The following is a 22,301-nucleotide window of genomic DNA, read 5'->3' as shown; positions in this document are numbered from 1 at the left end:
AGTGGTTGTTTCTTTCACCTCAGGTCTTGCTGGGTTATTGTGTCATCACTCTCTGTTGGGAAGGGAGGGGTCCGCATGTTGGTGGGGGAGTCAGGGGACCTGGGTTCTGGGGACCACCGCCTTTGGCTCCCCATGGACCCTCAGACCCTGCCCCCCACTCCCAGCCTTGGCCTCTTCATCCTTAAGGTGAGGACATTGGACCAGATGGTCCCTTAGGGTCCTGCTGGCTGAGCGGCGCTGTGATGCTGGGTCTGTGGCTGGAGTCGCAGGTGCGTCACAGGCGTGTCCGCAGGCCTCCGTGAGAACCCCAGGGATGTTGCGGGCCCTGATTAAACCCAGTGTGCACAGGGGCTGTCCTGGGTGCCATGCAGGGTGCTGCCTGCCCCTCCCTCCAGGGATCCTGGGATCCTGTAGGAGGAGACACACAGCACTCCTGTAACGGGGCTTGGCGGGGGGGATGAGAGATGCAGATGAAGTGAAGGAGAAATGAATTCTGATTGGAGGGCCGAGGAGTCGAAGGTTTCAGTGAGAAGGTGGCACCTGCACTCGGATGAGCAGAGCCTCAAAAGCTCATCGCGGGTGGAAGGAGGAGTGGGAGGAGGGGCTGAGAGACGGGGGACGGGGGTGTCGCTCACAGGAAGGGAAGCACTGGTGCAGAGGGCAGGCCGTGTATGTGACCTGGAAAGCTGGCTGGCACAGAGGTAAAGGGCCGTGGAGGCAGGGCTGGGAACAAGCCCGAGTTTGGCACGGAGCTGTCTTTCTTTAAGGTACCAGGTGAGGGCACTGCCTCTAAGGCTGCAAATAGGGCCACAGCAGTCCCTTTCCCCTACATCAGGGGCTTTCAGTGGCGATTTTGCTTCCTGCCGACGTGTGGCGGCGTCTGAGGACTTCTCTGATGGTCGTGACTGGGGCGTGTCCTTGGCATCTGGTAGGTGGAGGCCGGGATGCTGCTCAGAACCCTCCAAAGAGGTGGCCTTGTGGGGACGCTCCCAAACCTCCCGCAGTTTTTTGGTTGTTTGTTTGTTTTTGCCTTTTGAGGGCTGCACATGGAAGTTCCCAGGCTAGGGGTCTAATCGGAGCTGTAGCCATCGGCCTACACCACAGCCACAGCAACGCGGGATCCTCAACCCACTGAGCGAGGCCAGGGATGGAAAACAACCTCATGGTTCCTAGTCGGATTCGTTAACCACTGAGCCACGACGGGAACTCCTTTTATTTTTATTTTTATTTTTTGCACCCGCGGTTATTTGTCTGGTCGTCCAAGATGTCAGCGGCTGGAGTTCCTGCTGTGGCGCAGCAGGTTAAGGATCCAGCTTTACCGCAGCTGTGGCCTAGATTCAGCTACAACGCAGGCTTGATCCCTGGCCCAGGAAACTCCCGTATGCCGCAGGAATGCCCAAAGAACTGAAAAACGAAAAAGCCTCAAATGAGAACCAGTTGAGAAACCCCACTGTGTACCTTCTTTTTAAAAAATATATTATTTTCCATCCTGGTCTGTTCCAGGAGATTGGATCTAGTTCCCTGTGCTGTACAGTAGGGCCTCATTGCTTATCCTTCTAAATGGAATAGTTTGCATCTACTAACCCCAGACTCCCCATCCATCCCACTTCCCTCCTTCCTCTTGGCAGCCACAAGTCTGTTCTTCATGCCTGTGAGTCTGGGGAAACTCCACTCTAGAAGCTTAGCTTAACTTGGAAAATTAAGTCAAAGAGGTAAAAGCGGAGTTCCCGTCGTGGCTCAGTGGTTAGCGAATCCGACTAGGAACCATGAGGTTGCGGGTTCGATCCCGGCCCTTGCTCAGTGGGTTAATGATCCGGCGTTGCCGTGAGCTGTAGTGTAGGTTGCAGACGCGGCTCAGATCCTGCGTTGCTGTGGCTCTGGCGTAGGCCGGTGGCTACAGCTCCGATTCAACCCCTAGCCTGGGAACCTCCATATGCCGCGGAAGCGGTCCAAGAAATAGCAAAAAAAAAAAAAAAAAGAACAAAGAGGTAAAAGATTACCCAAGGTCATCTTTCCTGTCTCCGGCAGTGTCTCTCCAGGCCAGATGTTGTAAGAGGGATGAAGAGACGGGGACCAGGGAGTTCCCGTGTTGGCGCAGTGGTTAACGAATCCAACTGGGAACCATGAGGTTGCGAGTTCAATCCCTGGCCTTGCTCAGTGGGTTGGGGATCTGGCATTTCCGTGAGCTGTGGTCATAGACGCGGCTTGGATCCCATGTTGCTGTGGCTCTGGCGTAGGCTGGAGGCTACAGCTCCGATTGGAGCCCTAGCCTGGGAACCTCCATATGGCATGGGAGCGGCCATAGAAAAAGGCAAAAAGAGGAGTTCCCATCGTGGCTCAGTGGCTAATGAATCTGACTAGGAACCATGAGGTTGTGGGTTCAATCCCTGGCCTTGCTCAGTGGGTTGGGGATCCGGCGTTGCCATGAGCTGTGGCGTAGGTTGCAGACGCGGCTTGGATCTTGCGTTGCTGTGGCTCTGGAGTAGGCCGGTGGCTATGGCTCTGATTTGACCCCTAGCCTGGGAACCTCCGTATGCTGTGGGAGCAGCCCTAGAAAAGACACACACACACACAAAATAGAGACGGGGACCAAAGGAGAAGCTTGTTTGTACCAAGCCTGGTCGTGCAATGATGCTCTTGTCAGCTCTAGCGTTTCCCCAGAGCCCTGATCCAGGACCTTAGAGGGATAAGCGGAAGTTTGCATCTGCTCACCCCAAACTCCCCATCCATCCCTCTCTCTCTCCCGAGGGATAAGTGTGACCCGCGTGTGCATGCTGCACTTCTGTTCACTGCTCCCTCCTCAGGCAGGCAGTGAACAGAGTCCAGTGTCCTTCCTCCCCTGGGTCTCTCGAGGCCACCTTGCTCTGTCCTGTGCCCTGTTTCCATCCTGGTTGCTCCCGCAGCATCTCTGCTCCACAGGGCAAGTGGCACTGGGCCCCATGGGCACCCTTAGCCCAGCCTGGCTCCAGTGGGGCCCGGTGGGTGTGCCCGGCTGTGCCGGGGTGTCCTGCTCCTGGCTGCCCATCTGAGCGAGGGGGTCTTACCCGCCGGGGACACCGTGGAGAGGACGCTTTGGCGACGCGCTGCCACCTGAGTGATTGGCAGGAGCACCTGGTGTTTCACGCAGCTTTCACGGGGGTGGAGGCTCTGGAAAGGTGGTCCCTGCTGCCACCAACAAACAGGCAGCTCTCCAATTAGGACACCGGGGAGCTGGTTTTCCTGCTAAGTTTAGTAACGGCCTTTGAAGGGGACACTTGCATGGCAAGGACACCCAGAGGCACCACCAAGCCACGAAGTATGTTTGCAAATCAAGCCTTGAACAAAATTAGCATCTCAGGCCCCTGCAGGTGGCAGCTTTTAGGACTTTGATGTGAAGAGCTGTATCCAGAAATAGTGACTTAAAAAAAGGAAAAAGAGTGTTGGTTCAGATACAAAGATGTTTCGTTAAAAAGTTGCTTGGTTTTCAAATGCATCCTGAATCCATACAAGCTGATATTTCTGTAGATTCTCTTCGTCTTAACACTTTCCTGTTTCTCTGTTTTAAAGAACATCTTAGTAGGGAGTTTCCATTGTGGCACATTGGAAATGAATCCACCTGGGATCCATGAGGATGCGGGTTCAATCCCTGGCCTTGTTCAGTGGGTTGGGGATCCAGCATTGCCGTGAGCTGTGGTGTAGGTCGCAGACTCGGATCCCGTGTTGATGTGGCTGTGGTGTAGGCTGGCAGCTGCAGCTCCAATTTGACCCCTAGCCTGGAAACTTCCATCTGCCACGGGTGGAGCCCTAAAATGCAAAAAAAAAAAAAAACAACCCACAGAAAACAAAAAAACTCCTCTTTATTAGACAAGTCCTTGGGCCAGCATGATGTATTCAGCATGATGTAGGACAGTGAGTTGGGTTGGAAGTGGTTCGTTTGTATTTACTCATTCAGCAGAGATTTGTTCAGTGTCTGCTACTTGCTAAGCACTGTTTTGGGCACTGGGGTTACAGCAAGGAATGAGCCCAAGTCCCCACCCTCAAGGAGCACGTGGGTTAATGAGACACAGCCAGACAAGGGGCTGTCACGTAGTGTTAGTGACCAGTGCCTTGGCGAAAAAGGCAGAGCAAGGGCTTAGTGCCTGGGGTGAGGGGGAGGGAGGGTGTGTTTTATTAAATAGATGGAGCAGGGAAGGGCCCGCTGAGCGGGTGCTGTCTGAGCAGATCTGGTTGAGACGAGGGGGCAGGAAAGCCCGAAAGGAACAGCAGGTGCAGGAAAGGGCGTGGCACGTGGGAGGACCCGTGAGGATACCTGTGTCTGGCCGGGCACCAGGGAGTGAATGGGGTTGGCAAGAACGGCGGAGACCCGGTCTCACGGCGAAGAATGTGGATTGTGTTTGAGAGAATCGGCAAGCCTCGGGAGAGTTTTGAGCACGCTCTGATTAAATGCGGAGTGTGCTTAGGGGAGGCTTGGGGGGGGGCAGGGAGGTGATTCAGGCTGTTGCAGGGGTGGAGGTCAGAGGCCCCAGCACCGGGGCTCATAGCGTCATATACCACTGAGAGGGCCTGCTGATGGGCTGGGGTGGGGCGGGTGGAGGGGAGGAAGGTAGAAACCCAAGGTGGGCCCCGAGATCTTGGCCTCAAATCCTGGGCAATGGGGGTGCCACTTGCGGAGGTGGAGTGCCTGCGTGTGTTTGAGATGCTGCGGCATATCTGATGAGGGCTGTGGGCTTTGCAGTTGAGTGTATTGTCCTGGAGCTTAAGGAGGAGAGTCTGGACTGGGAATATAAGTTTGGGAGATATCAGTGTATAGACAGTGTTTTTAAAAGTTTAAATATGTTTTATTTAAGCCAATATATTAAAATATTATGCAAACATGTTATCAATATAAAATTTGTTAATGAGGTCTATATAATATTCTGGTTTTTTTTAATTTATTTTTATTTGTATTTTTTTTTGCTTTTTTAGGGCCACCCCTGCGGCTTATAGAAGTTCCCAGGCGAGGGGTGGAATCAGAGTTGTAGCCGCCGGCCCTACACCACAGCCACAGCAATGCCAGATCTGAGCTGCATCTTCAACCTACACCACAGCTCATGGTAACGCTGAATCCTTAACCCACTGAGCGAGGCCAAGGGATCAAACCCGCATCCTCACGGACACTCGTCGGATGTGTTTCCCCTGCGCCACAACGGGAGCTCCCTGGCCATTGAGTTCTGACACTAAGTACCTGCAGCACGTGCAGACCCCACCGGCTAAGAGCTCAGTCCCGAGAGGCTGTCCCGACTTCAGGCGCCATTCGTACGTAGCAGGTCCCCAGCTTACCCACGCTGACTTGGCTGTAAACGGGGGTTCCCCCCCCACTCGGGTTTGATCATGTGCTGTGATGGCTCACAGGACCTGGGGAACACATTTACCGGCTTATTATAAGGGTCTGAGAAAGGATCCAGATGGAGAGGCACCTAGGCCAAGGTCTGGAAGGGCCTCGCCCCCGGGGAGTTGGGGTGCACCACCCTCCCAACATGTGGCTGCCTTTACCACCCCAGAAGCTCCCCGAAGCCCCGCGCTCGGGCTTTTACGGCGATTTCATCGTGTAGGCTGATTGACGCTGTCACTGGCTGCCAGGGGGGGCCCTCAGTCTCCAGCTTCCCTCTTTCCCCAGGATCGGGGGCGGGGGGGGGCGGGGCGGGGGGAGCAGAGAGTTCAAGTCCTCCAGCTGCGGGGTTCGTCCCTCTGGTCCCCAGCCTCCACCCGTCCCCTCATTCGCGTCAACTCAGGTGTGGCTGGAAAGCGCTTATTGTGACAGTCGTATAGGCTCTAAAAAAAAAAAGTCGTCTAGATTTTCTCACTCTCCTTCCCCACATTTTATGATTTTGATGTCCTTTTTTACATCATGTGTAGTCTTCTGCTGTTGCCTGTGTTTATCATCATTTTTATAAACAGGGTTGTCGTTTTCTCTTTCTTTTTGATCTGTATACCAGCTTATTTAAGTGGTTAGTTTCCAACTGTGAGTTCCTCCATCCTCTGTCTTCTTACTTCTTTCCTGTCTAGGGGAGAGTTTTCAGTATTTCTTTTGAATTTGGTTAGTATTTCTGTATTCTTTGAGTTTTTTGTTTGTTAGAGAAATTCTTTATTTCTCCTTCCCTTTTAAATGATAGTCTTGCTGGGTAGAGTATTCTAGGCTGCACATTTTCCCCTTTTGGAACTTCAAATATTATCTTGCCACTCTCTTCTGGCCTGTAGTGTTTCCGTAGAGAAATCAGCTGACAGCCTTATGGGGGTTCCCTATAATTAACTCCTTGTTTTTCTCTTGTTGCTAGAATCACCTCCTAATCTTTAACGTTTGCCATTTTTGTTATATGCCTTGGTCTGCAGTTGTTTGAGGCCCTCTATGCCTCCCGTATCTTGAGATCTGTTTCCTTTCGATTTGGAAAGTTTTCAACCATCATTTCTTCAAATATATTTTGAATCCCCTTTTCTTTTTCTTTATCTTCTGGGGTCCCTATTATAGATTGGCCCGCTTTATATTATTGAAAGGGACTCGGAGTTCCCATCGTGTCTCAGTGGTAACAAACCCAACTTGTATCCATGAGGACTGAGGTTTGATCCCTGGCCTTGCTCACTGGGTTATGGATCCAGCATTGCTGTGAGCTGTGGTGTAGGTCATAGATGAGGCTTAGATTTGGCGTTGCTGTGGCTCTGGTGTAGACTGGCAGCTGTAGGTTCAATTCAACCCCTAGCCTGGGAACCTCCATATGCTGCAGGTATGGCCCTAGAAAGACGAAAGAAAGAAAGAAAGAAGGAAGGAAGGAAGGGAAGAAGGAAGGAAAAGAAAGGTTTATTTTGCACCGTGAAAGATTCTTCTCTTATCCCCATCACTCAGGAATTCCAGGGGCTTTAGAAGCTCTGTGTCAGAAACCAGGAAGGAAAACCAAATATTTATGTGTCTTATGCTGCTTCAGTTCAAATGTGGCTTTTAAGGCCCTGAAAGTGGATGGGCTCCTCCAGGGACTAAGAGTGGTGACAAGAAATGAGGTCCATTTAGAGGCTGGGTGGAGACCTAGCCAAGGCGACTTGTCTGGGAAGAAGTGGCCGGTGAGGAGGAGCAAACCAGGGTCCAGCGGGGCCTGGAAACTGGGGAAAAAAAAGGGCGTCCTAGAGGAGGGAAGGGTCGCCTGTGTCAGATGCCTCCGGGAAGGCTGTTCAGGAAGGAACTGAGAAGTGATGCCTGGATCTGGCAGGTGGCATCACAGGGGACCTTGCCAAGGGCAGAGAGGCAGGGGAACAAGCACCTGCTTGGATGGGCTGACAGGGGAAGCCGAGTGGAAGTGGAGTCGATGCAAATATGCAGCTCTCGGAAAGAATTCTGCTGCAAACAGGAACAGGGAAATGGGATCTGAACAGAGAAATGGGAACAGAGAGGCAATACCTAGGAAGCGACGGGTTTTGATTTTTGGTTTTTGTGGTTGTTGATGGCTTGGATTGTTTTTAAGATGAGAGGAGAGGGGTTGGAGTGTATTTGTGTGCTCACACGAAGTGCAAGGGGGGCGGGGTGGGATTTGCTTGCTCGTGTCGGGGGGGGGGGGATGGGCTCAGCGCTGGTGAAGTCTGTGCTTGGCAGGTGGAGGTGGGGCCCTTTGCACAAGTGGCCTGGTGGCCCTCAGCCAGGGGGAGGGAACAGGAGTGGGAACAGCTCAGGTGCAGGCAGGTTGGCCAGTCTGAGGCTCCAGCCTCAGCTTCCCTAACGGTAGAGCAGGAGGGAAACAGCTACTGAGCAGTATTCCCAGGAGGCGTAAGCGTAGTGGGGGCCGTGCAGGTGCTTAGTAAACGCCAGCAAAGCGCATTCAGGCTTCTTTCTCCATTGCAAATAAGATTGTGGCGTTCCCGCTGTGGTGCAGCAGGATCTGCAGCATCTCTGCAGCTCTAGGTCGCGAGTTCGATCCCCAGCCCAGTGCCACGGGGTTAAAGGATCCAGTGCTGCTGCAGCTGCTGCGTAGGTTGAACTAGCTGCAGCTCGGATCTGATCCCTGATCTGGGAACCACGTATGCTGAGGGGCGGCCGAAAAAGGAAAAAAAAAAAAAAGATTCCATAGACTCTGGCCTTTTGCTTGGGAATTACAGCAGTGTCATTCCTCATGAAAGACCGGGGCTCGTGGGGGCACAGCGGTTCCATCGTGATGCCATTAAACATGAACGTCTATCTCTTTTTCAGAAACGGGTATAAGTTCCTCTACTGCTCGGCTCGTGCCATCGGGATGGCGGACATGACGCGGGGCTACCTGCACTGGGTCAACGAGCGTGGCACGGTGCTGCCCCAGGGCCCGCTGCTCCTGAGCCCCAGCAGCCTCTTCTCCGCCCTGCACAGGTGAGGGGCTACCTGCCTACCCCTCCCGCCCCTCGTCTGGGCCGGCGCAGGCCCGCTCCCCTCCTCACCGGAGGTTCCACCAGCATAAGCCTCCTCCCAGCCTGGGTCCCGGCTCCATGGTGGCACCAGAAAACTCATCCTCAAGGGCAGGCCTGGCCTTGTCACCGTCAGCACCCTTCCTTGGCCCTTGGGTGTTCCCGGGGGCGGGGGGGATGTCCACGAGCCCTTCACCGCCTGGCTTGTCCCCCCATCCCGTCTCATTCCTTCTAGCTTCTTGACTCGGTCTTGCTGAACCATCTCCGTCTTCCAGAGGGGTGGTCTCTCCTTTGAGCCTTTGCACACGCTGCCCTGCTTTTGTGGGGAGCAGCCCCTCTCTCTGTGTCGCTGGTCCAAGTCCTATTTTTTTTAACCGAATGAACTTTATTACATTTATAGTTGCACAGTGGTCATCACAACCCAATTTTATAGCGTTTCCATCCCAAACTCCCAACCAACACCCCCCGACCCCCCCATTGGTCTCCTTTGGAAACCGTAGGTTTTTTAAAGTCTATGATTCAGTGTCTGTTCTGCAAAGAAGTTCATTGTATCTTTTTTTTTGATTCCACATACAAATGATAGCATATGATTAGCATGATAATTTCTAGGTCCATCCATGTTGCCTCAAATGCCTTTATGTCTTTCCTTTTCATGGCTGAGTAGTAGTCCGTTGTGTATATGTATCGCTGGCCTGAGTCTTAACGACTCTGAGGATCAACATGCTTTCCACCACATCGGGGACCTCGGCTGGGCATAGCAGTCCCTCTGCCAGCCCTGCCACCCACCTAGCCTTGAACGCTAGAACTGAGCACTCATGCTCTCATAAGAGTCCTGGTCACCTGTTGATTTTAACAGACCACCGGCCCATTTCTGATGGCCCTTCTCTCTTCCCCTCTGTGCCCACAAAACAGACTAGGTCTGGCCTCCCTGGAGCTTGGGGCCAGGGCAGTGTCCCTCGCTGCTCTCAAAGCGTCATCTGTGGCAGTCAGAACAGGCCATCGGTCCTGCCAGAGGCTGGTTGGCAGCATCATAGGATGGTGTCCCCACAATCCAGTGAGAGGTGTGGGCCTGATTCTGTGTCACTTTGAGACCAGACTTGCTGCCTGTCGCTGCCGACTGTGCAGACGAGGGAAGAATCCAGACAGGCCCAGAGCACCAAGTCCATTGCTCCTGAGGGTTTGTCTCCAGCTCTATAGATGCCTTTTCTATCACAGCTTTGTTTTGCGTGAGTCCTGAGTTGTTCTCCTGTAATAAAAGATCTCCCATTGAAACTTGCACATTCTGGGGAGGAAATAGAGGCCAAACCTGTGGATGCCGTGGTGTGTGTCAAGTGCCGAGAGCTGTCCCACTGGCGCACATCTCGATGGGAGTCCAGATACTTGAGTGAAATATAAATGAACACAGTCATAGACGAATGGCCCTGAGTTATGTTAACAGTTTGCGACAAGCTGCTCATTAGCGTAAGTGCCAAAGGCTCCTCCAGGCACAGGAAGAAGATGTTTCTCTGACATCCTGCCATGAAAAATAAGTGTAAGGTGATCCTTTTCGTTTTTTCTTATTTACATATCCTTGTCCAAAATATGACTTTTTCCTTGCGAAAAATTATTTTTAAAAACCCGAACAACTAACCCTTACAATTTGCATTCCTTCTTGGGAGAGGGAGGTGCTTCTGATGGCCAAGGCCGATGGCCTGGTGCCTGTAGCCGGGTGTTCTAACCAGGGCCAGGCTGCAAGTTAGCTCGCCCGCAGATTTTCTAGAACCGATGGGCGGGTCTGCCACGAGCATGAATGGCCTGCCTTGGCGAGAAGTTGAAAGAATCTGCTTCACCTAATTTCTCGTTCAGGAGCTTCTCCTATGAAAGTAGACATCGGCTTTGAGTCCCGTGATCCCTTTCAGGTCCCTGCCTTCTTTTGTTGTGACAGAGCCATTCAGGTCACTTTCATAGGCTCTCTGATGGGACAGGGGACATTCAGACTAAGTGTGGCTCCAGTCTCCGGGCTGATTGGGGTTGGGGGTCGTGTCTCACTGAGCAGTGGGCCTGCTAGGCCGAGCTGAATGAATGAGGCTTTGCTAATTCCCACGATTCTGGGTGCCTGGGCAGTTTGGAAATTCTGGAGTGACGCAACCGCTGAGGCTGGCCTCTGTCTCTGGGAAAGAAAGAAGCGATTACTCCGCAAGTAACTACCTTTCCCCTTGGGGTTTTCTGAGCTTCTGTGAGACTTGGAAAAATGACAGTCATTTGCTAGAGTGAAATGACCTCTGGGTGCATTGAGTGACCAGTGACCACTGGCACATTCAGATCACCAATGAGAGCAGCAGGGCCAAGGAGCAGTCTGTCCTCCCCGCGACGGTTCTCGGCCGTCTTGCACAACTTGCTCCCCGCGCAGCCTTACTGCCAGACAAGCACCCTCATGCCTTCGAGGCGCTGGGGGGCAGGCGGCCGAGGAGGGGTTTTCTTACGGAGCATTTCTTGACTTGCAGGTGTGCATGTAGCCATCCTCCTTGTGTGTGTGTGTGTGTGTGTGTGAGAGAGAGAGAGAGAGAGAGAGAGAGACAGACTGAAGCAGGGGATTGACTGTGGATACTTCCCCCGAGGAGAATGACATTTGAGACTTAAAATCATACAGTCACTCACGTGTGTCTCTTATCAGAGTCCTGCAATGTAGGCCGCCAGGCCCTCTGAGGGCTGAGGAGGGTTCTGGACTCCACAGAGGTCCACGCGGGCCTGGGTCTCCTGGAACTCGGGTGCTCCGCCCCCATCATCGTCTATGGCACGTTGTGTGCGGCTACAGAGGGATATTTCTGGGATACACACAAGCCGAGAGGGACCTTTGAGATCCTCCAGTCACCCCCCCAGAGAACTGAACGCCAGCGTGCCCAGGACCAGGTCAAGGACCAGACCATCGCACCCTGCTTGCTCCCTTCCTTCCCCCGGAGCAGGACTAGCAACCACCCTCCCTGGATTTGGGGGTCGGTCTCTGTTCTCCTCACGAGGTTCCTACACGCCTTTGTCATCCTAAGCCGCCTGTTTCATTGCGCCCCTTGGAGAGCTCCGTGTAAAGAGAGCACGTCTTCCTCCGGAGCTTGTTTTTATTGTGCAGCATCGTGTTCCCCGGGCTGTGGAGCGGGGCCGTAAGCGGCTCGCTTTTCCTTCTGTGCGGGGGTCCTGTTGGGCTCCCCCTCGGCCTGTTTGTCGGTTCTACTGCTGGTGGGGGCTTGAGCCACTTGCGGTTTTCTGCCCTTAAGAGAGAAAAGGCACTCTTTCACCCTATCCGACTACCCGTACAGGTTAAAAAAGAGAGAGACAACATGGACCCCCTACCACACTCTCTGTATACGCATCAACTCCTGCTGGATTACAGGCCTAAATGGGAAAGGCGACACCTTTAGATAAAATGTAGGAGGCTTGGGGTTCCCATTGTGGCTCAGCGGAAATGAACCTGACTGGCATCCATGAGGATGCCAGTTCGATCCCTGGCCTTGCTCGGTGGGTTAAGGATCCGGCATTGCCATGAGCTGGCATGTAGGTCGCAGACGAGGCTCATATCGGGTGTTCCTGTGGCTGTGGCGTAGGCCAACAGTTGCAGCTCCGATTCAACCTCTGGCCTGGAAACTTCCATGTGCTGCAGGTGGGCCCTAAAAATAAAAGAGCAGTACTTGTGTGTCCTCTGGGGGCACCTGTGTACAGGGTGTGCCCTCAGGAGGGGAATTGCTGGGCCACACAGGATGCACACCTTGGGCCTTCTGAGGCCATCTCTAAACTGCCATCCAAAGTAGGTCCAAAGTAGTTGATCCAGTTTATGCCCCAGCACCAAGCGGAGTGTAAGGGTTCCTTCTGTTGCCTTTTGCCTACACATTGTCAGCTGCTGCTGCTGCTTTTTTTGCTAGATTGGTGGGTAACGAATGCCCCTTTTCATGTGTTTATTGGCCATTTGGGCTTCATTTTCTGCGAAGTATCTGTTCACGTCTCCCTTATTCCTTTTGCTCTGTAAGAGCGTCAGAGATTCTGTAGACGTAGCCTCTGTTATGAGCGCTACAAATATCTCTTCCCAGTTGATGGCTTTTGATGAGTTTCATGTAAGTTGAATAGATCATTCTTTTGTAGTCTGTGCTTTTTGTGTATTGACAACGCCTTCCCTGACTGTGGGCGTGAGGAAAGTTGCCCATAGATATATATATTTATACATTTGTAAATAAATTTATATATATTTGCTTTTTAGAGATGCACCTGTGGCATATGGAGGTTCCCAGGCTAGGGGTCGAATTGGAGCTGTAGCTGCCAGCCTATGCCACAGCGACAGCAACAGCAACATGGGATCTGAGCTGCATCTGCAACCTACACCACAGCTCACAGCAACGTGGGTCCTTAACCCACCGAGCAAGGCCAGGGATCAACCCACATCCTCATGGATGCCAGTCGGGTTCATTTCCTCAGAGCCGCAACGGGAACCTCAAGCCTCCTACATTTTATCTAAAGGTGTCGCCTTTCCCGTTTAGGCCTGTAATCCAGCAGGAGTTGATGCGTATACAGAGAGTGTGGTAGGGGTCCGTTCTCTCTCTCCTTTTTTTTTTTTTGTATTTTTGCCTTTTCTAGGGCCACTCCCTCGGCATATAGAGGTTCCCAGGCCAGGGGTCCAATCAGAGCTGTAGCCACCAGCCTATGCCAGAGCCACAGCAATACAGGATCTGAGCCACGTCTGCAAACTACACCACAGCTCATGGCAACGCTGGATCCTTAACCCACTGAGCCAGGCCAGGGATCGAACCCGCCACCTCATGGTTCCTAGTTGGATTCGTTAACCACTGCGCCACGACGGGAACTCCTCTCTCTCCTTTTTTTTTAACCTGTATGGGTAGTCATATAGGTTAAAAGACTGCCTTCTCTCTCGGCTTTGACTCGTCATCGTGGCCATAAATTAAGGGCCTGCAGGTGTGTGCTTCGGTGGCCTTTGCTCTTTTGTGTAGCTATTCGAATTGTGCTCCATAAAAACATACCGACAAAACCTGGTGAGGGTTTGAAATGACAGTGAGTCTACAGATCAGCAGAGAGAGAATATCTCATCATATAGTGTGGAGTCTTCTAGTATAATTCCATGCTATATTTCTTTATTTATTTAGGTTTTCCCTAATATATTGGAATGAAGTTTCCTTTTTGTTGTTGTTGTTGTTGTTGTTGCTATTTCTTGGGCCGCTCCCGAGGCATATGGAGGTTCCCAGGCTAGGGGTTGAATCCGAGCTGTAGCCACCGGCCTACGCCAGAGCCACAGCAACACGGGATCCGAGCCGCGTCTGCAACCTACACCACAGCTCACGGCAACACTGGATTGTTAACCCACTGAGCAAGGGCAGGGACCGAACCCGCAACCTCATGGTTCCTAGTCGGATTCGTTAACCACTGTGCCACGACGGGAACTCCTGAAGTTTCTAACTTATCTACAAGTTCCGAGCCGGCAGTCCCGAACCAGACTGGCCCAGGTTTTTCCCATACGTTGCCTCCCAGGTTTGGTTTTTGAAGTCATGCTGGCCTCGCAGCGTGAACACGGAGAGCTTCTTCTTCTGTGCCTTGGACTTCTTTGTTCCCTGGCTGACTGTTCCTTGGCGAAATCACTGGTCCAGGGCGTTTTCTTTATGAGAAGATTCGAAAGTGGGGATTCACTGGTGGTTGGTTTTGTTTGTGCTTTTTAGGGCCGCACCCGCGGTATATGGAAATTCCCAGGCTAGGGGTCAGATTGGACACAGCACAGCCACAAGGGGGGATCCAAGCCACATCTGTGACCTACACCACAGCTCATGGCAATCCCAGATCCCCGACCCACTGAGCGAGGCCAGGGGTCCAAGCCGAGTCCTCATGGATACTGGTAGGGTTCATTACCGCTGAGCCACAACGGAAACTCACTTTCCGTCTGGTGCTTTTTGAGGACGGCTTAACTGACGTACGCGTGTTTAACTTGTGGAGATAGGAAAGCGCTCTTCGCGTCCCAGCATCTTTGACAGCTAAAAATAGTTTGATGCTAATGCAGCTCACGCTCTCCCACCAACCCAGGGTTTGTTTATTTGTGTTAACAGAGAAGTGATTGAAAAGAAGCCAGAGAAGTTTAAAGTCCAGTGTTTGACAGACATCAAAAACCTGTTTTTCCCAAACACAGAACCTTTTTATGCTGCTTTTGGAAATCGACCCGCTGTAAGTAGTAGTCGCGTATATACAAGCTCTTGAAAGGCCTGCCTGTCCTGACGGCAGTTGTCTGAAAGGCTGGCCTCCGCTGCACGTCTCCCCCTGCTAGAAACAGCTGCTAAAGAGGCCCTGGCCTGCATTTAAAGGCAAGAAATTGTAGTTGTTTCATGCCCGCTCGTTTTCTCTGAAGGTGGGCTCGTGGGCTCCAATCTGAAGCTTATAATGTGGGACAGACACCTTAAATTCCAAATCTCTTGCTAAATTAATAAAATTTTAAAAATAAACAAAATAAGAACAGTGAAGAGGCTACCAGAAGGGAGCCCCAAAGCCAGTCCTTAGCACAAAGGCGAATTCAGCATCTCAAGTTTCACAAGTGTTGTTTTGTAATGCTTTCCGATTTTGTACATACTGCTCAAATTTGCTGGCAAGTTCAGCTTCGAGCATATGCTTGGGTACTTACTTCCCGGTAAGAAAATTCTTCAACTTTTAAAACTCAAGAAAATGGGTCAGAGGATAACCTTAGGGAATGTTAGAATTGCAAGGGTGTGGTGGGAGGTTTGCTTTTTAAGTCAGTTCTTGAATAGGTGAGTGAGCTGAGGCCCAGAGCAGACCACTGATTCATAGTTTCGTAGCCAGAGAGATTCTTTCTCTACACTTCTTGGAAGTGTTGTTCTGGTTGCATGAAAGTTTATCATACAGGCAGACCTTGTTTTATGGCACTTTGATTTAATACACTTTGCAAGTGTTGCTTTTTTTTTTTTTTTTTGACTTTTTAGGGCTGCATCTTCAGCACATGGAAGTTCCCAGGCTAGGGGTAGAATTGGAGCTGTAGCTGCCAGACTACACCACAGCCACAGCAATGCCAGATACAAGCCACATCTGCGACCTACACCACAGCTCACGGCAACACCGGATCCTTAACCCACTGAGTGAGGCCAGGGATCGAACCCGCAACCTCATGGTTCCTAGTTGAATTTGTTTCCACTGTGCCACGACGGGAACTCCATCTGTAAACATAATTTTTATATGCATTGGGAAACCAGAAGATTCGTATAATCCGCTTTATTTGCATTGTTGTGGTGCCTGGAACCCAACCCGCAGTGTCTCTGAAGCCTGCCTGTGTTTGTATCAAATCTGAAAAATCATGTGTTTGTCTTTGCAACGAACTCTTTTTTTCTAATGAACACTTTCCCAAATACAGGATGTGTACTCGTACAAGCAAGTGGGAGTGTCCCTGAACAGAATATTCACTGTCAACCCCAAAGGGGAGCTGGTGCAGGAACACGCCAAGACCAACATCTCCTCGTGAGTGTCGCGTCGCGCCCTCTGTGTCCGCGTGTCCTCCCCACTGTCGGCGACGTGACCCCAGAGGGACATTTTGCAGTGAACACCGTACCTTTTTCACCCTGTGTGGCCTCTGTCTTAATCTTTAATTCCTACAAGGAAGACTCATTTTAGCTCCTCGTACTTTGTTCGGAACCTCATTTTTGGACACTCAGAGTGAAAGCCTGATGCCTTCCAGGGTGGACATTTAAACAAGCCGTTAGATCCTGCTCTGGAGTGGAATGGAATGAATTTGAAAACCACTGGATTTTTTTTTTTTTTTTGTCTTCTTGCCATTTCTTGGGCCGCTCCCGCGGCATATGGAAGTTCCCAGGCTAGGGGTCGACTCGGAGCTGAAGCCACCGGTCTACGCGAGAGCCACAGCAATGCCAGATACAAGCCACATCTGTGACCTACACCACAGCTCACGGCAACGCCGGATCCTTAACCCACTGAACGAGGCCGGGGATCGAACCCGCAACCTCATGGTTCCTAGTCGGATTCGTGAACCACTGGGCCACGAGGGGAACTCCTGAAAACCACTGGCTTAGATTCACCAACTTCACTTTGAAAGCCTAGAATGCGATTTTGAAATGTAACCATGTTAAAATATCATGTGCTATTACGCTGGCCTATAATAATAGTGTCACCAGGACATCACATGTGACTGTAAGAAGGCCTCTCGTATTTCTGGCTGAAGCCCATTCTCCCCGAGGCCCCGGGCTGAGCTGGGCTGAGCTGGGTCGCTGTGGGCAGTGAGGCCGCCTGGCTGGCTGGCGCATCTCCCGGGACTTGGACGTGTCTTGCTTTGGGTTCCTAACGTCTTAGAGTGGAGAGTGTCCCACTGCACACGTCAGGGAGCTCTGCCCACTGAGCGACATCAGGCAGACAGGTGTCATCGTGCCTTGTCTGTTTCAGAGGCTGCACCTCTGTGGACCTGGTCCCCACGGACCTGGAAAATAGCCTCTGGCCTGAGCGACCCCAAGAGGGGCCTGCTGGGGCCCTTTCATGCGGAGGAGTCGGATGAAGGGGGGTCGGGTCTAGAGGCTTTCCAGGGGCTGGCTCTTTGATAGGCAGGTTTTCCCCTTTCAAGATGATCCTTTTACCCTTTGGCGTCTCACCGAATTTACCCAGGACAGTTCCAGGCCGCACAAGCCTCCCTGCCTCCCAGCCACGCCCAGCCCGTCAGGGGGGAGGAGCGGGGTGGAGCCAGGAGCAGGATCTGCCTCTTGGGAAGAAGGATGCATGGGTTCGTCCCTCCCTCCCCGCTGTGCTGGCAGCTTTTCCCCACTGAGTTCTAAGTGGCCACCCCGACAGCATCCCAGTTCCCTCTTCGCCCTCAGCTCCCACGTGAAAGCGTTTTCAGCCTCCAGGAGATAGAGTGAGTTTCCATTTAGGGTCAACAGAAGTCAAATGGGACGCTTTTGCCCGAAGTGGCAAAGGTAGGCAGGTGCAGCCCAGCCACCCAAGACTTCATAAGGGGCCTGGAAGGGGGGCTTCCAGCATCTGTGGAGGTTTGCCGGGAGGCCTCTGGGGTTAGCCCATTGGCCGAGGGGCTGGGGTGAAAACGCACCCTTGCCCACATCTTGGGGGGAGAATTTTGGCTGCTGCCAAAGAAAGGTGTCTTCTGTCTAGACCGGGAGATGTGGTTGTCCTGTGGGAGGGTGACGCTCCTTCCCCAGGAAAGTACACGATCTTCCCTGGCTTTGAACTTGGTGTGACCATTTCAAAGCCAAGTCGGTGCTCCCCCCTTGGAAGCTGGGACGCCGTCCCTGGGGAGTCAGGGCACGCGCGGATGGGCAGGTTCAGGGCCTCCTTTCCTGGGGTTTGTGGCTCTCGGCGCATGAGCTCTGCGTGCTCCGGGGGAGGCCTGTGCCGAGGATTGGTCCCAGAGAGGCACAGATGTGGCTGGTTCAGATCTGGTGCCGCCAAGCCCCGGCTGTGAGCTGCCCCCACAGGGAAGGGGCCACCTCGCGGAGCCACTAAACTCAAACAGCAGGTCCTCAAGCTGGGAGGTATTTGAAAAGTTTTTCGTAATCCCCAGGAAAGACACAATTCTCATTTATTGAGAGAGATTGTCCCCATTTTGTGCAACTGATGTTTCTCGTAAGTTCTTTGAGACATTCTTTATTAAATACACACACACATCCTTGTTTAAAAGTTATTTCATGCCTCAGAACATGCTACTTCCTGGAGTTTGGATTTCGAAAGCCCTTTCTGATTCTTCGCAAATTGGAGCTGGAGAGGCACCCGGTGACTGTCCGGGAGGACTCTGGGGATGTGTGGCCAGGCCCGGCCTTGTCATGATTCTGGCTGGAGGCGCCTGGAGGTCTGAAAATGCGTATTCAATAGAGCCACTTTCTTTTTGTAGTTACAGGCCACAGAAGCTAATGTGCAACATCTTCTTGGGAATACACAGAAAATAGAGGGAGTATTGCAGGGAGCGGTGAGAAACACTCTTCACGCCCAGCTCCATATCCCGTAAGGGCCTGAGGCCCAGAGAGGGCAAGACACCTGTCTGGGGCCCCACAGCAGTAAGGCGGGCAGAGATCCTGGGTCTCTTGACCCTCATGCCAATTAGCACTCCCCTCCTGCCCCAAGGCTAATAATTAGCCAGGGCTAATTATTTTATAATGTTAATGAGTTCTTGTTGAGTAAATTTATGGAGCATCCAGTTCACATAATTTCACTCTTGCATACATTATTTATTTCTTCTTCTTCTTCTTCTTCTTTTTTTTTTTGTCTTTTCTAGGGCCGCTCCCGCGGCATAGGGAGGTTGCCAGGGTAGGGGTCTAATCGGAGCTGTAGCCGCTGGCCTACACCACAGCCACAGCAACACCGGATCCTTGACCCACTGAGCGAGGCCAGGGATCAAACCCGCAACCTCATGGTTCCTAGTCAGATTCGTTAACCACTGAGCCGCAACGGGAACTCAACATTATTTAATTCGCATGTGAACGCGGTGGCACAGTTGAGAAAATTGTGGTCTAGAGATGAAGCCCCTTGCCCAGATGGCACAGCTGGTACATGGCAGAGCTGAAGGTCAAACCCAAGTCTCCTTAAGCCCAGCGCCGGGCAGCCTTCCGTTGCCCAGTGGAGCAGCCTCTGGGTGATGCTCCGAGATGTGCTTTCCCTTCGGTCCGTGCCCAGAGCCTCCTGGGCGTCTTTGCTTCCGCTCTGCCCTCCCTCCTCTGTCCTTCCAGGCGAGTCCTGCTGGGCGGGGTGGCCCTCGCGGGCGGTGACGCTGTCCGTTTTCCCTCCAGGTACGTGAGGCTCTGCGAGGTGGTCGACCACGTTTTCCCATTGCTGAAAAGAAGCCACTCTTCCGACTTCCCCTGCTCAGACACGTTCAGTAACTTCACCTTTTGGAGGGAGCCACCGCCGCCTTTTGAAAACCAGGACGTTCATTCTGCATCGGCGTAGACTGTTCCAGGCAGCCTCCTGACATCCTGCGAAGACCTGGCACCCCCATTAAAGGAGAGGTTTGGGGACGTGCAGTCATGTGCTTAAGAGCAGAGAGCATCCAGGAGCCTGTCTCTCCCCGTCCCCCTCGCTGGGGGGGACATTTCCAAGTGACCCGTGAAGGGTGTACTTCCTAGGTCCTAGGGGAGTTGGGGGCCTCCCTGGTGTGGAGGCTGCGCCTCGTGTGGCCCAAGCCCGTCACCGCGCTGCCCTCCCCGGCCCCGCTCCAGTCCTGGAGCCGCTATAATGTGTGCAGGGTGGGCCGGGAAACCTGGGGTCCCCAGGATGACGGGTCCTGGGAGGGGCGCCAGGCCCCCACGACTTCCAGGAGAGTCAGGGGCATGTTTCCACATGGCGCGTGGTGCCACTTCTGCTGCGCCTGGCGGGAGGCGGTGCAGGGCCTGGTGATCTGAATCCGAGGTCTCGGAAGGGACTCCAAGCCTCCCGGTGCTCGGCCTTGACCGCGTGGCTGTCCCCCGGCAGGATTTGCTCCCTGCCTCCCCCCCCCAGTCTCATTTAGGAGATAAGTTCTTAAATTCCTTTGGTTAAAGATCACCTCTGTAGCTGGCGTATTTCCCCCCATTTTTGTGGCGCAAGGCTGGAATGTTTATGCCTTATGCATCTGCGGCAGGCATTTGATTTCGAATGTGCTTTGCCCGGCTCCCTGCCACTTTGCAATGCCTTAAATTCAGATGAGAGGAGATATTCCTAAGGCAGTATTTTGAATCACTTCCTTACTCTGCCAGCAACCTGCCTAGCAAGGCGGTGCTGAAAATGTGGGCTCCAACAGAGTTTATGCCCAACGGTGATGACGGCAATGTCCGTTGGGGGCTCTCAGTGGAGACTGGTCGGTTTTAAGAAAATAGTTTGAAGAAGTTAAATTATATTCTTTGTAGATCGTATTATTTATTCCTTTACGCTGGGTTGCTGTTATAAGCATTTTAGCCATATTCGTTCTATTATAACTGTCATTAATGCATTAAAAAGATCCCTATTAGACCATCCAAAGAGCCTTATTCTGTACTTCTCACAACACTGACCCTCTTTGGGGTTTTGTGAGTAATGCTTTTTCTTTCCCTTAGCCCCGCACCCCCGCCCCCCCCCCAGGTTCAGGGCAAGTGGGGAAGTAGCCATTTGAGTGACATTCTTTGACCTGGTAGAAGATGATTCTTTTCCTTGTTTATTAAATTGGCTGCTGGAGAGAATCATGTGAAAAGCGAAAACATTATTTTGGTAAAAAAAAAAAAAAGTGCTGCTTGACTGTACGAAGTGTTTTTTTGTTTTTGTTTTTGTTTTTGTTTTTTTTTAAGTGTTTTGCTCCAGTGACCGAAATGCCCTCCTACTTAAATCTCATGGCTAGAGTCGGAGGGCGCAGGCAGTGGGATGGTTGATGGCAGCTTTACTCTTTCTGTGAAAGAAAATCCAGAGGCGGCATTGCCTTCTTTGTTGTCAGGGGGCTCTGCTGCCTGTGGGCGCCTTCACCGAGCGGTCTGTGGGGTCACACAGATAAGAGCAAACATCCCTGTGCAGCTGAGTGTAGGCCTGCATTCAAGCACGAACTGCATGTACAGATGCCCTTTGGGAGGCATTAAAAATTTTTAATTTTTATAATTTAAAATAGGGAGTTCCCTGGTGGCCCAGTGGGTTAAGAACCTGGCATCACCACAGTGACTTGGGTTGCTGCTGGAGTGCCGGTTTGATCCCAGACACGGGAGCTTCTGCAGGCCAAGGGTGTGGCTAAAGGAAAAAAAGGAATTTAAATAGTCCTGCTTTAGCTTGGGCTTGCTTATTAGTTTTAGAGGCTACATTCATTCTGTCACAAGGGTATCTTAGGGTGAATTTTAAGTATTGCGAACTACGTGGAAGCAAGCTCACGAGCCTGCACAGACCAGCCCGATTTCTCCCTCGCCCTGGGAGGAACTTGGCTGATGGACTAGACCTCGTGTCCCTTGTGGGGGTTGCCCTGCAGCAGGACAACCAGCTGTCGTCCTCTCTCCTGAGAGTATGCAACTTTGAACCCCAAATTTCGATGTCCCCTAAGCTCTCTCCTCGGCGCCCCCTGAAACGGCACACCATCCGGAAAGCAGCACTCTCAGATCTGTGGCGGGTTCAGAGCGTGAGCCCTGGAGAGGCTGTACCATTCACACCTGCCCATGGCTTCGGGAAAGACTGGTGCATGGGCAGTCCTCAGGCCTCTGCGTGTTGGTTTAGCTGTGGTCACACATCCCTAACTCAGTGACAGCCATGGGCCAGGATGCTCTGTTTGGACCACACGTATCAAAGTCGCCCTCTGGATGATTGAATCACGAAGTGACAAGTCATCGAATGTTCGTCACATGTGGTGAAGAAAAATAGAACACCTGGCTCCGTGGAGAAAATAATTCCACCCTCAAAGAGAATTCCCTTTTCCATTTTAGGTTTGGATCGCTGCTTGAAACGTATTTTATTTCCAACCCTTGGTCTGTATTTGTATATGCCGGGACAATGAGAAAAATCACTGTAATACTTCCTTGTGCTGGGCTGGATGCAAAGCTAGAAAATACTGTAATAAATGAGACCAATGAAAGACCTCCCTGAACCTCAGCCGTGTGCATTTTAAATAGTTGTTGGTAAGTTGCTGATTTCCTACTCTGTGATCTCAAGCATATTATTTTCTACTCAGAAAACAAAAATGAAAGCAAAAACCCTTAAGGCTATGATCTGTTCAGTATTTGGAATAAAAGAGCCAGTCTTTTCTGATGCCTTTGGTGAAATCCGACCCTCTGTGTGCATTTGGGAGGGAGGAGGGCTGAAGACGGAACGGAGGGAGGGGAGAGGTGCACCCCTGGGCTCGTCCCACCGCGATGGGAATGACTCGGGAGCCGGGAGGGTTCGGTTCGATGCTGCGCGTGAGGTGCCTCCCAGGGCCGCCTCTGTCACTGGTGTTTACCATGTGGGTCTTACGCGGGGGCTCCAATCTATGTTGTTGT

At 52.1% G+C, this 22,301-nt stretch overlaps 1 protein-coding gene across 4 annotated transcripts in view; it reads left to right on the top strand.

Annotated features, from left to right (window-relative positions):
* LPIN1 (lipin 1) overlaps positions 1-22,071 on the top strand; it is a 135,186-nt gene extending 113,115 nt beyond the window's left edge. For all 4 annotated transcript variants that reach the window (XM_047782622.1, XM_047782623.1, XM_047782624.1 and 1 more), the window contains 4 exons: positions 8,186-8,338; positions 14,442-14,556; positions 15,749-15,852; positions 19,134-22,071. In XM_047782622.1, the coding sequence (XP_047638578.1) occupies positions 8,186-8,338; positions 14,442-14,556; positions 15,749-15,852; positions 19,134-19,293 (532 nt within the window). In that variant the 3' untranslated portion in view covers positions 19,294-22,071. The remainder of the gene's footprint in view (positions 1-8,185; positions 8,339-14,441; positions 14,557-15,748; positions 15,853-19,133) is intronic.
* The last annotated feature ends 230 nt before the right edge of the window (positions 22,072-22,301 follow it).

This window comes from Phacochoerus africanus, chromosome 5 (genome assembly GCF_016906955.1).
Source record: "Phacochoerus africanus isolate WHEZ1 chromosome 5, ROS_Pafr_v1, whole genome shotgun sequence".
NCBI lineage: Eukaryota > Metazoa > Chordata > Mammalia > Artiodactyla > Suidae > Phacochoerus > Phacochoerus africanus.
This window is presented reverse-complemented; position numbering and strand designations above follow the sequence as displayed.